The sequence below is a fragment of the Pterocles gutturalis genome, unplaced genomic scaffold (genome assembly GCF_000699245.1).
Source record: "Pterocles gutturalis isolate BGI_N339 unplaced genomic scaffold, ASM69924v1 scaffold5946, whole genome shotgun sequence".
In the NCBI taxonomy this organism is placed as follows: Eukaryota; Metazoa; Chordata; class Aves; order Pterocliformes; family Pteroclidae; genus Pterocles; species Pterocles gutturalis.
In genome coordinates this window covers 140,530-156,943 of record NW_010105581.1, presented here as the reverse complement: position 1 = coordinate 156,943, position 16,414 = coordinate 140,530, and the positions used below count along the sequence as shown (strand labels likewise).

The 16,414-nt window shown below is 39.8% G+C and overlaps 1 protein-coding gene across 2 annotated transcripts in view; it reads left to right on the top strand.

The window, feature by feature from the left end:
• LOC104471938 (disks large homolog 2) overlaps positions 1-16,414 on the top strand; it is a 92,638-nt gene that overhangs the window by 24,484 nt on the left and 51,740 nt on the right. For both annotated transcript variants that reach the window (XM_010087453.1, XM_010087454.1), the window contains exon 2: positions 14,137-14,313. In XM_010087453.1, the coding sequence (XP_010085755.1) occupies positions 14,137-14,313 (177 nt within the window). The remainder of the gene's footprint in view (positions 1-14,136; positions 14,314-16,414) is intronic.

Here is a 16,414-nt window from a genome sequence, read left to right as displayed (position 1 = left end):
TGCATGGGGTTGTTGTGACCCAAGGGAAGGACCCGGCACTGAGCCCTGTTGAACCTCACACAGTTGGCCTTAACCCATCAATCCAGCCTGTCCAGATCCCTCTGTAGAGCCTTCCTACCCCCAAGCAGATCAACACTCCCACCCAACTTGGTGTCATCTGCAAACTTATGTGGTATGGAACATCCCTTTGGTCAGTTGAGGTCAGCTGTCCCAGCTGTGTCCCCCCCCCCAACTTCTTCTGCACCCCCAGCCTACTCATTGGTGGGGTGGTGTGAGAAGCAGAAAAGGCCTTGGTGTTGTGTAAGCAGTGCTCAGAAATAATGAAAACTTCCCTGTATTATCAACACTGTTTTCAGCACAAATCCAGAACATAGCCCCGTGCTAGCTACTGTAGAAAAAATTCTCTCTATCCCAGTCAAAACCAGCACAGCAGACAGTTTCACACCTTCTGTATCTATTTTCCTCTATAAAAGTGACACTAGTTTTGTTTTGTAGCTACCCTGGTTCAGAAGAAAAGTCCATCTAGCCAAGTGTCCTTTCTGTCACAGTGGCCAGTAGCAGATGTTAAGGGAACATGTAGGAACAGGGCACATATGGTCTGATCCTCCTCCCGCTGTACACCACAGATTTCTCCAAAGAGAACATCCTTACTCAGCCCTTAAATAACCCAATAAATTGTATTGCTGTTTCCATGTTGGAAGTCAACAAATATGAAGTTCCTACAGCTTGCAAATGAGGCTACAAAATACTAAAAAAGTCTAAGAATTGGTCCAGGCAAAAAAAATCTTGTTGATGAATATTTCAAACAATCTTGTCCACATGAAGTGCAAGAAAAACATCTCTTCAGTGAGAGACATTTTTTTGTTCGCTTTGTTGCTTGTTTGTTTTTCCATATCTCCCTGGGATGTAGGAATCAAAAAAAGAACTTACTTTTGGGTCTCTGTTCTGTTATTCTGTAAGACTCAATTCATTTTAATGGCACAGGCTTTGTATAAGCAAATACTAAATGACAGTGTAATTTACACTGCAGGCTTTTCTGACAAAATGTGTAGCTTCAATAGATGCTTCCTGTTATTGAAATCAAAGATATTTCACCCCTTATGGTTCATTTACCCATCACAGGCATTGATATGGCCACTTTACTGTACTCTCTGAGCACTTTGCAATGCTCTCCTTAAGTATTCTTATTTTGCAAGTAGGGAAATGGGACATCGAATTAGAGAAATGTTCATACCACCTGTATCAGCCTATTTTTCTGATTTAACATAAATTTAACATAACATTTCTGATTTAACATAAATGCTCTGAATTCTTCCTTTCTCATAGGCACCTATCATTTCTCCTTTACTGTCTAGGGAGTTTAGATTCCTCTAATAATCTCTGCAATGCACCTAGTTTGTTTTCCCATGATATGAACAAAAGAAAGCCCTCTCCACTGTAAGCCTACAGTCACACTGGGAGTGCTTACACTGCCCGAAGATGACTGAGCTACCAGACACACTGTAGTTCCCAAATCACTACAATACAGCCGTATCAGCCATGGTGAGGTACAGCTTTAACTTGGCTATAGTGCTTTCAAGATTAGGTTAGTACCAGTGCACAGTTCTGGAGAAAATCACCTGAACTTGTATATAGCTTGAGCATCTCTGTGCCATCCTCAGTTGCATGCACCAAGGAACTTTTAAACAAAGTGAATTATTTTTACCCACTGCAGAAAATGCTGTCTCTCAGACACCAAAGTGTGACTGGCATTTTATACAGAATATATATGAAAAATTCTTGATATGGCCAAAAGTGCTAAATACTATCTGAGATAAACTCCTGTGTCTCAACATATTTTATACTTCAGTCCTTCTGAATATATACAATCATAGGGAATTTAGCTTGGAGGAGACTAAACTGAGGCATATCCAACCCCCCTCTCAAAGCAGTCAACTTCAAAATTATGTTAAGTTGCTCAGGGCCTTGTCCAGCTGGGTTTTGAATATCCACCAGAACTGCAGAACCTCTCTGCACCACCTGCACCAATGCTCACCATCCTCCTGGTGAGATTCTGCCCTCTCCCACACATTCAGGACATCTCCAGTAATGATGAACTGATCCCTGAGTAACGTAAATGTGAATGTGGTCCAGTGCTGTTCCTTAGTCCTACATGGTCCTATCAAGGACTGGATTTTCAGAAAAATTCTTGTCACACTTTCTGTGGATTTCTCTATTGGGAGAGTAGGATTTGCTCCTCCTTCCTGCAGTGGAAGCAAGAGACTTGACCTCATACATCTTCATTATTAATAATAAGGTTTGTTGTTCTTATAGAGGTTTTTCTTCCCCCAAAGTAGAATGGAATGGAATGGAATGGAATGGAATGGAATGGAATAGAATAGAAAATAGAATATTTCACTTAGAAGGGACGACAACGATCATTTAGTCCAACTGCCTGACCAACTCAGGGCTGACCAAAAGTCAAAGCATGTTGTTAAGGGCATTGTCCAAATGCCTCTTAAACACTGACAGGCTTGGGGCATCGACCACCTCCCTAGGAAACCTCATCAAGTACCTCTTCAAGGTCAGCAAGCAACATAAAAATGAGGAAATTGTTGGATCAGCCCATGATGAACATGAGACACAAAGATATACCCATTAAACTGATCTCTTCTACAACTCCCCCAGCTACAAAACCTTTTGTAAAGGACATTATTCAACCTTTCCAAAAGGCAGAGGAAAGATGCCAGCATAACCTATAAACCGGTGAGGGAGTTACTGTTCATTTATAGCTGTCAAAGACTTAAACTAGATTTTTACCATTACTCCCTGAGTCTTGTATTTCCTGCACACACAAATCTAACATCAAGGTGTATCACATTCCAGCTTCCAGCATGACACAATCATTTGATTCAGGCTTAGGAAATGGTAGTAGCGTGTGAGGTTTCAAATGGAATTTTATGTTCTGAAATGTACAATTTTTTAAAAATAAACTTGATAGAAAATATTCACCTATGAGCAGTATTAGAAAAGCAACTGCATCCATGAGTTACTTTCTACTACATACAACGTGTTACGGCACGGATAAGTCTCAATGCATAACGTTAAGTACATGTAATCTGCTTGAAATTGGCCAGAGTACCCAAATGCTAAAGAAAATTCTTTTAGGGAGCCTGACTCAAGAGACCACTATTATTACTTTGCCTTAACTTAAGGACATGGCTTTTGATAAACATTTCCCATCTAAAATCAATTGCTAAATAGAAGTAGGGGTTCATGGTAAGTTTTTTTTTCTGCAGGACAGAGGAATGTCTTAAAATCAAGTTAAGCTTAAGTCAGTATAGGTAGAAATTTTCATGGCAGGGAGAGGGCGAAGAACAGAAATTATTTTCCTGGAAGATTTATTTTTAGGCTTTTTATTTCCACGAGACTCATTTTAAATGAAGATATTAAAAGGAAAGGTCCTAGTTCTGTTGCTTAGTGTCCTTGCTTAAATCAGAATTACACACAGAAGTAGGAAGTGTCATTATGGAGAAAACCATCAAAACTCAGCTTCATTCATGGTACAGGGTAAAAATGACTTATCCTAGGTCCTAGTACCATTCAAGAGCAAGGAAACAAAGTGCTTGAGTAATTACCAGATCTTCAGTTTGTCAGCATTGGAGCAGCTTAAGGCAAATTCTGTCAATCTTAAAGCTGCTTAGAGTAACATTTTAAAAACGACTTAGCAATTCAAAGTCTAATCTTCATTGAAAGTCAACAAAACCTAGGCTCAGCTGTGCTTAATTTACCTTCAAAAATGGGATGCAGGAACTTCTGATGTTCCCCTTAATCCTGGTCTTGAGCGGGTGGAAGCTGGGGCTCCTGGGGAAGGAGGGTGCGCGCAACACAGTGGAGTGAACGATTAGCTGCAAGGAGCTCAGTGCAGCGTGAGCTTAATTTGGTGTTTAAAGGACAGAAGCTAAGAAGTTTAGCATCATCCTCTTGCAAATTTGTTTAATAAATATTAAAATACATATTACTGCTGTTAAATATTTTTTGTAATAGTGGTTGATTAGCACTTCAAAGTCTGTTTCTAAAGAGGATTGACAACCACACACAGAGTGAAACCACCGAATCTAACCACTAAAAAGAACAAATAATCACAATGTTTTGACACCAAAGACTATTCTTTTTGCTTGCCCTTTTTGTTTGTTTCTTTACACTTTTGCGTATTCTGGCTTCTTTTTTTCAAAGTTTTCTCCATTAGAAGGGGACACAAATGAAAAATGAGCTTTTGAAGTGTTCCTTTGACTCCAGAAGATGGAGGAGTGTAAAAAAATCACCTACCAGGAAAGCATTCAACCCAACCACAGAATAATACTTAGGGGCATACCCCCCCTATGAAAGGTAAAGGTTGATGGTAACAGCTCAAAGAATCTGCAGAACCAGTTGACCAAGTAGTTCATCTGTTCTCATAGCTGTTGCTCTTTCAGGCAAACTTTCGCTGTTATTTCCATTACAGTTTAGAAGATTTCAGCTGAGTTCGGTTCAGACCTTCGGCATTGTTCCATATCTGTTGACTTCTATAGAGTTACACCTTGTAAGTCTGAAGCCTTTAGAGGTTTCATGTTTGGCCTCTTGAACCAGAGGTTATGTAGAGTCACCTGACCTTTGTGCCACAAAAATACATTTTTAGATTTCGATGGCATTTTGATCTTTGCAAAATCGCCCTTCTTTAAAAGAGACAAAGTCAAAACCAAAAATTAATTGCATTGCTTCCTGTTGGAGTCTGTGCTAAAACACAAAGGACCCTATCAGCAACCTCCCACTGATGGAGTCAACTCTTAATGAGCTCTTCAAGTTTTGGCCTAGAGACAAAAGGATTTTATGATTTCTCAAATACTTGCATCCAGCAGAGTTTATGGATTTAGTACATTTCTCCGCATTAGGCAGGAGAATTAATTTCAATAATAATTTTCAGTGGTTTTCCGTGGTGTAGTTCCCATATGCGTGTGACACCTCATTATTTCAGAAGAACCTAGTCAGCTGAGGCAATAACAATGCAAATCCAACTTCTCTTTTGTTGTCGAAGGACAGCATTCAAGGCCAATCAAAAACCATTACTAAGAAAGAGCATTTGTTGCAAACAAATATCTTGGCTTTTCCAAAATGCCCTCTCTCATCAAAGATTGAGTAGCTAATGTTCTTTCTTGTTAATACTTTTTCCTAGTTTTGTTTGCCTACATTTTCTTAAGAGCTGCAGAACAACTCTTTTTCAAAAACAATTTCTAAAGACTGGAATGTTTAAACAGATTTATTTATGACATGAACACAACAGCTCTCCCATACTATAAAAGTCTGTAGACCTCACCACCTCTTACCCTTCTTGCACAGGAGTAAGAAAGAGTATTCAGACTGACACTGCTCCAGAATCACATGCTGATTTCTGAAAAAAATTAATATTCCATTTTTGTTCCATAATTGTCTGAATTTTGGCTGGTGGGGGTATTTTTCAGTACTAGAGGCATTGTGTGTAGTCCATCTCTTACCGTTCTTTTTGTCACCATTATGTTCAAATTATAAAAATCATATGTGTGGATAATTTTTCCATAGGAAGGCTTTCTCCTTCAGTTCTCCAGATGTTTAATATCCTTGTCCAAAAAAACCCAAAAAAGCCATCGTATATCTGGCTGGTAGTAATGATTACATTATCAGCAGGGTTCTTTCACGTGCTGAAAATTTCCTTTTGATTATAACCCACATAAGTACAATGAGTTCTGTGGGCAGCCTGGCCACAGTGTAATTTTAAAAGCTACTAACGGATACGGGTCATGATTAGGTCTAACAGAAAGCAATTGCAAGCTATGGGGTATCTGAGACAACTGCCTATAAAACCCCAACTAACCAAATCAGATCCTTGAGAGCTATTGTAATGTTTAGAACTATTGTAGATGATTTATTAAAAAAAAATCAGTGCTTTTTTACAGTGTATTCTGTATTAGAAGGAAGACACATTCTGGAGCAGGGAGGGAGAGGGGTGGCTACAGGATGTGCTACACACAATGTTCCCTTTAAGTCTCATTGCCTTTGAAATAAACTTCTTAATTATTTCTTCTTACAGTTTCTCTTCATTTCTTTTCTTTTCTTTTCTTTTCTATATTTTCCCTGGAGGGGAAAAAATCCCCAACTGAATATTCTCAGATAGTAAATAAGTTAATATTTCTTTAAAACCAAGAATCACAGAACGACTCTTTGGCTCCTTTGTCAAACTGTGCAACCCACAGGTTGCAATTTCAGGTGAATTACCCACTAGTTTAAAGTATCCCTGATTTGACACCCAGTCACTTTTCTTTTCTTTTCTGGATATGGATAATCTTAAATGTCACAACAAAGGAATCTGGGCTGAGAAACTCCACAGGTTCCTTAGACAGAAACCAGAGATGCAGTAAAGCAGCAGTTTCACTTTGTCTGCGTAGGGAGAAAAAAACAAACTCAAGAAATTGCAAATTTCACATAATTTTGATGCATAATCCTCAGGTCAGGCCAAGGTCAGTCAAAAATTCTCTCATTTATTTTAAAAAAAAATCCTGGCCTAAGTTTTCCAGTTTACTGTAAAATTTCAATCTCATTCAAAAGTTTGGGGTTTCATTGTGAAATTTCACACACAAATTCAGGAGTGCTGAAGAAGTAATCCAGAATCAAGATGCTACTTCAGATCTTCTCTTGACTTTGTCAAAATACCTAAGGCTAAATCTAGTTAGTGTTCTGACCCAATGCAGTCTCACACTTTTAAAGCAAACCTCAAAGCTGCAAATCTGGAATACTCAGCATACAATGCCAGTGTATTTAAAAGCTCCAGCGTTTATCACAGATGAAACTGGCAGCCAGTTTTTCCTAGCCAATAAATTCTCAAAGGGGTCGAGGAACATGCTCACAGCTTGATACTGGTTCCAGATGTTTGCAAGCAGAAGGGAAATTCAGTTTGGCCCTTTTCTGCCCTGTAAAATGCCGAATAAACAAAAAATGGGTGTACCCTGAAATGAAATACACCCTTGTGCCAGCAGAAGAGAAGACATGAAAGAGATTCACTTTCTCAATTTCCTGCTGGAAGAGCTTAAATCCAGGCAAAGCTGTGAGTAATATGACTTCTGGCCGTTTCTGCAGACTAAAGGTGTCAGTCCTTCCTCACTGTGGGCTGTGAGAGATTTTGCCTTTGACTCAGGACCTTGGATGCTGTTGCATAGCAAGACCACAAATATGCAACATTCATTCATTGATCAATACTGCTGAAAATGTTGACTTAAATTTTTTCAGTGCAGAAGAACCCATCTCCTGCAGAGAACATGAGCACTTGCTAAAGACCTAAAAAACCCATCAGCAACATAAACATTGGCTCATAGGAGCTGACATTAAGAATTGTGATCGGATCTGCAAAATGAACAAAATATTCCTCGAGGATAAATGGCAGTCCTCATTCCTGATGTAAACACCATAAAGAAAATATCTCCCTCCTCTTAATGAAATTTTTCTGGAACTAACACTGCTATCTCCTATCCTTTTTTCATTTAAGTCCATGGCATAACTCTCTGTCAAATTCCCACTAGGAGAAAAATGATAAACAATGACTTGGACTGAATGGATAAATCACTGAATGAAGTAAAGAAACGATACGGTGGCAAATGGAAAAGGCTTGGATGCAAATCTGCAATGGAACTTGGTAGAATGAAGTTGCCTTAGGGGCAGCTCCATTCCCTCAGGGTCTCCATCAGTGCTATCAGCTATGCTAACACCCTAAACTACACATCTGGGACCTTCCTCCATGGCCCACCGCACCAGCATGTGTCCCTTCTTTTATGTCCTTCTCTCCACCATAAAAGGGAGGGGCATCCAAACTGTTGGTGGGAATGGTCCCTGACATGTTCCAAAGGGAACAGGGCAACCACATTGCAGTGCCTGGACAGGACAGAATTTGGTAAACCAGATGCTGCTAACACTGTCCTTCTCATCCCAGCTGCAGTAGTTAAGGTTGAGGGGATCAGCTTCATGAAGAGGTGCAACATCATTAACACGGGACATAGGGAGAGGAGAGGAGAGGAGAGGAGAGGAGAGGAGAGGAGAGGAGAGGAAGCAGGAATCACAGTATCTTTGTTTTATAGGTAACAAGTCAGACATTGAGATGTTTTTTGTTGAAACCACATTGTTGTAGTACATTCCTAACAAAAGCTAATCAAACAGTCCCCTCCCACTCTTTCAGGGGAGGTGACAATGTACACAGGGGCTCTGCTGGCAGCCTCCAGTAGAGCAAGCAGCACCTCAGAGCTTCCCACACCTCACAAGAGGAGACTGACTTTTTTCTCTGCTCTACGTGTAGGATTTATCTGTTCAGCTTCTCCAGATGGAGACAAAGCTGGGAGGAGAAGGTGAAAGTGTTTATCGACGTGCCACTATGTGGAACTTTAACCCTTTTAATAGCATCTTAATGGTATTGCTGTGGCTGCTTCTAGCACAGTGCTGCTACGCTCTCTGTTGTAGCTATAGCAATGAATTACGCTGGAGTTTCTTTCATTTTCTTCTAATGTTTTCTTCAAGCTGAGCCTACAAGTGGGTGGAAATATGTCTATTCCTGTGAGCGTAGAAAAGACAGCTATGAAACTTGGGGTCTGATTCTGACACTGACGATGAATTACTGTCTAAAGCCATGCGAACTATTAAACCTCTGTGCTCTGGATTTCCCCATTTGTAAAAAAAAATAGAGCAGGGGGTAGGATAGATGTGGAGAAGATGGAGAATAAAGTATCCCTCCTTTATGATGATGCTATAAATTCTGATGTCTGAGAATCTCTGCTAAGGGAATTCTCAGAGAAAAGAGAAATATCCTCAAGTGGTGTAAATGCAGATATGCTGGCAGATTGCAGAAGAGTTAGGACTGTTTACAGAAGCTGAGGATCTCTCCTGCTAAATGTTGTTGACGTTTCATAATCAAGTAAATGGCAAAGAGCAGTCTGTAAATTTATGCGCAAACTCCCATCTGTGCCAGAAGAAGAAAGCAATTTCGAAGATGCAAATAAAGCTGCCACGCAGTACCTGAACTGTATCAAATTGAGATTACTGGCCATAGTGCAGTGGTTTTTTTGCAGCGAACATACAGGAGCATTCAGCAAAATATATTGCTGTGCTGTAAATGCATTAATATCCCTTGCCTTGTCAGGAAAACCATGAAGACTACTAACTTAGGAATGGTGTTTACAGAGTTAGCTGTGGAAGCAAGGTTTCTCTGTTAAATTCCCTTTTCTGACACAGGCTTAGCAAGATCACTTCGTCTTTCTGTATCCTATTTTTCCTTCTTTAAAGTGTTGGCAACTATATAGGCACGGTGGATGTCAATGGGCTGCAATATATGGGATTGCACAATGAATTAATTTGTTGTTTCCTTAAAGCTAATATATTTTCTCCTCTGCCAAACATTAATTACTCCAGCTGCAAGAATAGGTGTCATTAGAAATAGAAATTTACTGCACAATGCAGCTTAGGTTTTGGACATACTTCAAATGCTGAAGTATTTACAGTAAGTGGAGGAAAAAAAAATGCCCCCATCTTAGTGGTCTTCACTGCCATATGGGCATTTCTCTGCATGTTTGGCAGTGTATTACAACTTGGCACTGGCTGTGTTTTCATTTCAAACAATTTTTGAGCAGTGAGTTTTGATGCTGCTGTGAAATGCTTGTCTCATGTTTTACGCTGATGTGGGTTCCTAAAAATTATTAAGAAGCACCCAAGCACAAAAATAAAACCTGGTAGGTTCTGCCTAAATTAGTGCTGGGATTAGCCTAGTGTAATGATCACTTCTGAAGTCTGGAATAATATCAGGGAAACAAGACTCTATAATATTTGTGATATCCAACTTGTTCCAAATGTTTGCACCTTCTGCTTAACCTCTCAGAACAGTGTTTCTTAATTTTCTACGATCAGTGATACTTAGCACTTGAATAGCACTCTTCACTTTCAAAACGTTATATAGATATTAAACATTTTTCCCAAACTCACGCAAAGGCTGAGAACTGAGGAAAAAAATTTAAAGGTGTTAGTGGAAATCTGGTGCATATGTTTTGTGCTTTTGACAATCACACCCACTCCTGTTGCTATTTTGCTAATAAGGGAACTAAGATGGCCAGATCATATCACCACAGCTGTTTAACTAGGTTGTGGCAAGCTCTGTTCCCTGTTTCAGTGTTTTATCCACATCTCACAGTAATCACTGGGCTTACTATATCTGTAACCTCAAAATGTGTTATCTGTTCTGTGTGACCCAGGGTCCTGTTTGTGAAAGTCTTTCTCTAGAAGGCACTGAACAGGAATTTTTCTGATGCTGGTGCAATCACAACATTGGTGACAGCTCTAAAATAAAAGTTAAATCATTTAAATTGATTTCCTTTGTTATTAAAAATTAGCTATCCTAATTGAAAAGTAGACTTAATGGGCTGACTGGAAAAAGAGCCCTTACTGCCATAGAGAAAGCCTTGTAGAGGTCTTGGTTCTGTCCTATATGATCCAAAAAGGGCTGAACAGTGGATGCAAGCAACTACCTGAGGATACAAAACATCTGCAAGAAGAACTGTTCTTTAAGATGTGCTTTTAGCAGTTGTGGAGAAAAAAAGGGAGCAGCTGTTAGTAATCAAGCCTGTCAGATAGGTGCCATTAAAAAGCTGTAAGGTTATTGGGATTGTTATTCTTTAAAATTGCAGTAAAAGCACTAAAAATGAGAACTGCCCAAGCAACCCATGAATAAGCAGACTCAGCCATATGAAAACATGTAGTCATGTCTGCGAGTTCAGAAAGCTCTGTACCCCTCTGATATTCCCCATGGCATGGCAGAACCTGTCTCAGGTATCTAACATACCTTAATATGTTATCCAGGTGAAGAAGCTTGCATAGATCCAGTAGACTTTGCTGAGAGCTGAACTTTCCCCTCTGCTGAAAGCTGCAGTGTTTGCAGGATGTAGTGTGGTATCCTGTAAGACTGCACTGCCATTGTCCAAAAAACATGAAAGAGCAAAGCAAAAAAAAAATGAATATTTTTCTATATGCTTTTCCCAGTTCTTTTACCAAATGAGAGGTCATTTTGTATCACCTCAGTTGACACCCAACAGATGCAGATGCGTTATTTTTATATACCTCTGCAAGACTGAGCACAAATAGAAGCAGGTGCTGTTCATCGGGTAGAAAATTAGAAATGACATGTCAGCCTCTTAAGTAACTAAAACTAGAGCTTGTAATTGGACATGTAGAGATCCAAATTGTACTTACAGCCTGAGAACTGAAAGGAGGAGGTGAGGATGACTGTGTCTCTCTGTTGTCCAAGGTAGTTAAGTTCTACATGAGTACAACAGTGCCTAGAGGGAAGATCTCCATTTGTTTTACAGCTGGGCCAACTGTCAGCTTGCAAAAGTATATTTTAAAGAGCCAGCAATGTTATCAAAGTTGTAAGCTTAAATACGGTTACGTTGTCAACTTAAACCTGGCTCTTAATTTGAAATGCTTAGGAAAGAGCACAGAAGTCAGCTCTCATATCCTTTTCATTTACTAATGGAGTAATCAACATCTGTAGAGCATGTAGCCACAAAATCTTTCGCTCAATGAAAAGTGTGCTCTTGTCTGAGATCTATAATCTCATTTTAATTAGTGCTGCAGATGATTACTCCAATCAAAGAAAGTCAGTGGCAAACATTGCCAGCTGCATTCATCGTTAACATCAGCTAGTGCGATGGCAGTCAGTGATTTTAAGTTAATATGTGGGCTCTAAGGTACAAATATCTGTTCAAGGACAAAGAACACTGCCCTGCTTTCTTTCTACTACTGCACTTTTGAAACACACCTTTCATTTTAGAACTTCCCAAATATGGAGCATTTCCAGTTTAGCATGTGTTTTACATCTGGGGTATGACAGTCTTGCATATTCTCTGCAATAGAAGATATTGTCATTTTTTTTAGTAATTTAATTATGTATGGATTCAGTATTGTATTGCATCTACCCAGTATTCAACATGGTTGCCAACTGTGTGGTTAGGGTTTTGAGATGTTGACAGGCTTCCATGGCAAGGTACATAATTATTTGGTGAGTTTTTAAGACAACAAATATTCAATACGGTGATAAAACTCAGACTGCTGCATGCTGATAAGGGCAATACCAGCAGGACCTGTTGTATGCCTGTTTGTGTGTGCACTGACATTTCTCCAGAGATCAGATGTCACTACTTGGTTAAGAAGAGGTGATGGATGATACTTACCTGCTTCTGGATTTATATGCATCTTCATCATATGTCCTCAGAGAAAACCTTATTTGAGAAGGCAGCAGATGACCTGCTACCAATAAAAATCCTTTATGAATGTAAATTTTACTAAGATATAGCCAAGATTTTAAAGGATTTCCACTGCTAAGCCATTAAAATTTTTCAAAGGTTACATGCAATCCAAGAACATTTACCAAGAAGGGCACAAGCATATTTAAACTCATGGATTATGTAAAATTCAGCAGGGTTATTTATTGTCTTCATCCTCAGAGAAGGGAATTATCTGGGCTTTTCTGAAGATGTTAGTACATGACTGTAAACTCTTTAAGGGAAGACATATTCCAAATAGCATTCTTCCTCTTCCTGAACCAGACCTTTCACGCAGAATGAGTGCTTGTGAGAGCTTTAAAATTATTTTGGTTGCATAGTTACCACTGTGATAACTTTTTTTTTAAGTTCTCGTTATGAGAGGTAGCTTTGAGTGTTTTAAATCTACCCATAAAGCTGCTGTAATCATTCCCTGCAATTACACTACAATGTACAACAATTAATTATATCAAAACCTTCTCACAGAAGTGTTTACCAGTGAAGAGATTGCCACAGCTTTATTTCTGGTAATAAAAGAGTAGGACATATTAGGCACCTCTTGGGATTTTATTGATCTAACATTCCTGTAGTCAGATTTATACTCATATTATTTTCCCTATAGGAAATAAACATTAGTTCTTGACAGGCATGATCTTTAAACAATATTTTATATGGGAAAAATATTCCCATGTATTTTTTCCTGTAGGAAACAAAGATCTGGATTTTTCACCAGATAACTCGAGTGAGTGACCTGACTTCATCTACAGCCTTGCTGGGATTCATGTGCAGGGTGTTCCCCTGGGAAACTGGGGCATGTCTACCCTGAAGACTGTTGGTGTAGGTGCCAGGCATAGGACTGGAGGAGGCTGACAACTGGTATCACTGTAGCTTGGTAATACAGAGCTCAGGGCAGGCTGAAGATCTTTTCCAGGATCTGGGTTGAATGCTTAGGCTTAGTTCATGCTGAACTGTGCCCAGACACTGTCTGATAGCCAGGTACCTTAAAGCTGGCTCTCAGTTTGTGCTTATGGAGTCCCTAGACTTATATACATGTCCTGTATTGATATACATGTCCTATACATGGGACTTTTTTTGCATAGGCATACCCAAGGCAGAGGTCCACTTCACACTGGTGGAAGAGCTAGTGCTGCTTGAGCAGGTGGTGCAGCACAGGGGGACGTGGACAGGGCATCTTTCAGTTTAGTTTCAAATTTCAGGAATCCAATGTGTGCAACCTAACACAGCTCCGAGGCATGAACCAAAGCACTGTGAGTGGGAATAACCAAGAGATGCCTGTTGAAAGCTCACCTCTGGTCTGAACTAGATGCTACGACAGGTGCATCCATTCACCTAAAGAAATGCATTATCCTGAGTATGGCTTTGATCCCGTGTATTTAGTTCTTCCAATGCACCCCTGTCTGCCAAGCACACTTCTGTCTGAGCCCAGGGAAGTGTCAAAAAAGGACAAGCTCCACAGCCACAAATTGCTGTTGGCAAGGTGACAAGGTGACTCTGGCTGCCAGATTTGTTTACTATATACTCTGATATGCTGGTTGTTCATTATTAAGTGAAACTGTAAATACCATCCTTTACTGTTCAGTTTCTCTGGAAAAAAAAAAAAAAAAATAGAGGATTCTGTAAAGATTAACTTCACAGTAGAAAGTTTTACTCCAAGCAAGACCTTTCCCACTGGAAAGGTGCAAGGGCTAGCTGTAACATAAAATATGACAAATTGCTGAGCAGTAAATGTTCCCAAGACTGATATAATCACCTGTCTCCATATCTTTATTCCCTTTCACAGAGCCATGTTTGACTACGACAAGAGCAAAGATAGTGGCCTCCCAAGCCAAGGACTCAGCTTTAAGTATGGAGACATTCTTCACGTCATCAATGCCTCGGACGATGAATGGTGGCAGGCGAGAAGGGTCACTCTGGAGGGAGACAGTGAGGAGATGGGAGTTATACCCAGCAAGAGGAGGTGAGTGCTGCCTCCTCCTTCCTAAACCCTTGGCCATGATGTTAAAATATTCCATTTTATTCCAAAGACAGGGTGCATCAATCTACTGAAAAAAAATGTGTAAAGATGAGGAAAATCCCACAACTGTTATTTCAAGAGTTGGAAGATGTTATTTTTGCTGTGAGATTTCGAGAGTTGAGGCTGTTTAACGATACTGAAAAGAAACTGAAAAGCTGACTCGTTTATAGTGGATTAGTATCTTCACAGTGAAAATAAAGAGCACCATCTACTAAAGAGCTTTGGCACAAAAAGGAATAACCAGAACCCAAGTCTGGGAATTAGCTCTGAATTTGAAGTAGAGCACATGTTTGAATGTCAGGGTGATTAGCCATTGCATCAAACTGCTGAGGGATGTAATGAATGTCTTGACATTTTCAAATCGAGACTGTATGTCTTTCTTTTGAGAGGGTAATAGAATTAAACTTCTCAGCCTGTGTGATGTAAAAAATGACACTAAACTATATAATGGTTCTCTTTGGCTTCAAAATCTGTTAATTTAATCTCTGCCTGTCTAGAAACTGATGGATAATCAATATCCCAGTAAATTTTTCATATAACGTAAATGAAGGAACTTTCATCCACTCTCCAAGCTAAATCTGAATCTTTGTTTAGCTGTGATGGATTCATGCTGACTGAAGAGAGAACAGACCTCTGAATCTCTCTCGTTGTTTGTATTGTTTAATCTGTCTAGGTGCTTTTGTAATATTGGCCACAAGCCTCTGATAGTATCAGAACTACCACACAAATCAGGATTACTTTCTGCCTCTGTTGATAGTTGCTATAGAAAGGTCAAGAACTGAAAGAGTAGGAGGAAAATGAAATCTGTCAAACCACATTACATTTCTCTTCTGCAGCAATACTCCCATGCTGCATATAAACTTTCTATTCCTAGCTATTTCAGCTTTAGCACTAATATAAAAATGACTATGCCCATTTTTTATAGTGGGGAAATGGGACATTTGATGCTCCCTATAGAGCACCTGCTTCTGTTTCAAGAGATTTGGCCCAGGTGCTAATAGAGCTTATGGTACTTGTTGTTCTAAATCATAGAATCACAGAATGGTTTGGGTTCGAAAGGACCTTAAGGACCATCAAGTTCCAACCCCCTGCCATGGGCAGGGACACCTCCCACTAGCCCAGGTTGCTCAAAGCCTCATCCAGCCTGGCCTTGAACCCCTCCAGGGATGGGGCATCCACACCTTCTCTGGGCAACCTGGGCCAGTGCCTCACCACCCTCACAGGAAAGATTTTCTTTCTAACATCTGCCCTCTTCCAATTTAAATCCATTACCCCTCATCCTGTCACTGCATGCCCTTGTAAAACATCCCTCCCCATCTCTCCTGTAGCCCCCTTTCAGCACTGGAAGCTGCTCTAAGGTCTCCCTGGAGCCTTCTCTTCTCCAAGCTCCACAACCCCAACTCTCTCAGCCTGTCCTCACAGGGGAGATGTTCACGTACAAGGGAACTGAAAGGCCATCAAATGCCTTGTTGATGTAAGCCCTGCAATGACCTTATTTTCTCTAATCATGACCATGTTTGAATAGCAACCACACCAGGATTTTCCGTGAAAAGCAATTGTGGAGTTGTGTAATAGATAGAAATAAAAACTACATTTTGACTTTTAAGATGGGAAAAATGTGCCCATTAAACAGATTTAGTCTCTAGATATTGAAAAAGGAATACTTGCCTGCTATTAATTGCTACAGTAAATACTGTTGTAATGACATGAGCAGATCACGTGGGAAAAGACAAAAGTCAATTCAGTTATTAGTGAGGGAAGTATGTGCACAAAGCTCACTTGCTGTGTAAGGTGTACTATGAAAAACTACAAAAAGCTGTAATGAATAGTAAAACAGCTACAGGAGAAAGAAGGGCAAAGCAAAGCAACTGATTAAGATGTGGAGTTCTGTCTTCTACAAGGTGGAGAGCATGTAAGTGCCTAAAGCTCATTGAGTTACCTGCATAGTGATGTTTTCAAGAAGGGCAAAAGATAGAGGCTCTCTAGTCAAGGTCAGACCTATGATACAACCTAGGAAAAATATATGGCTTAGGAAACACTGGGA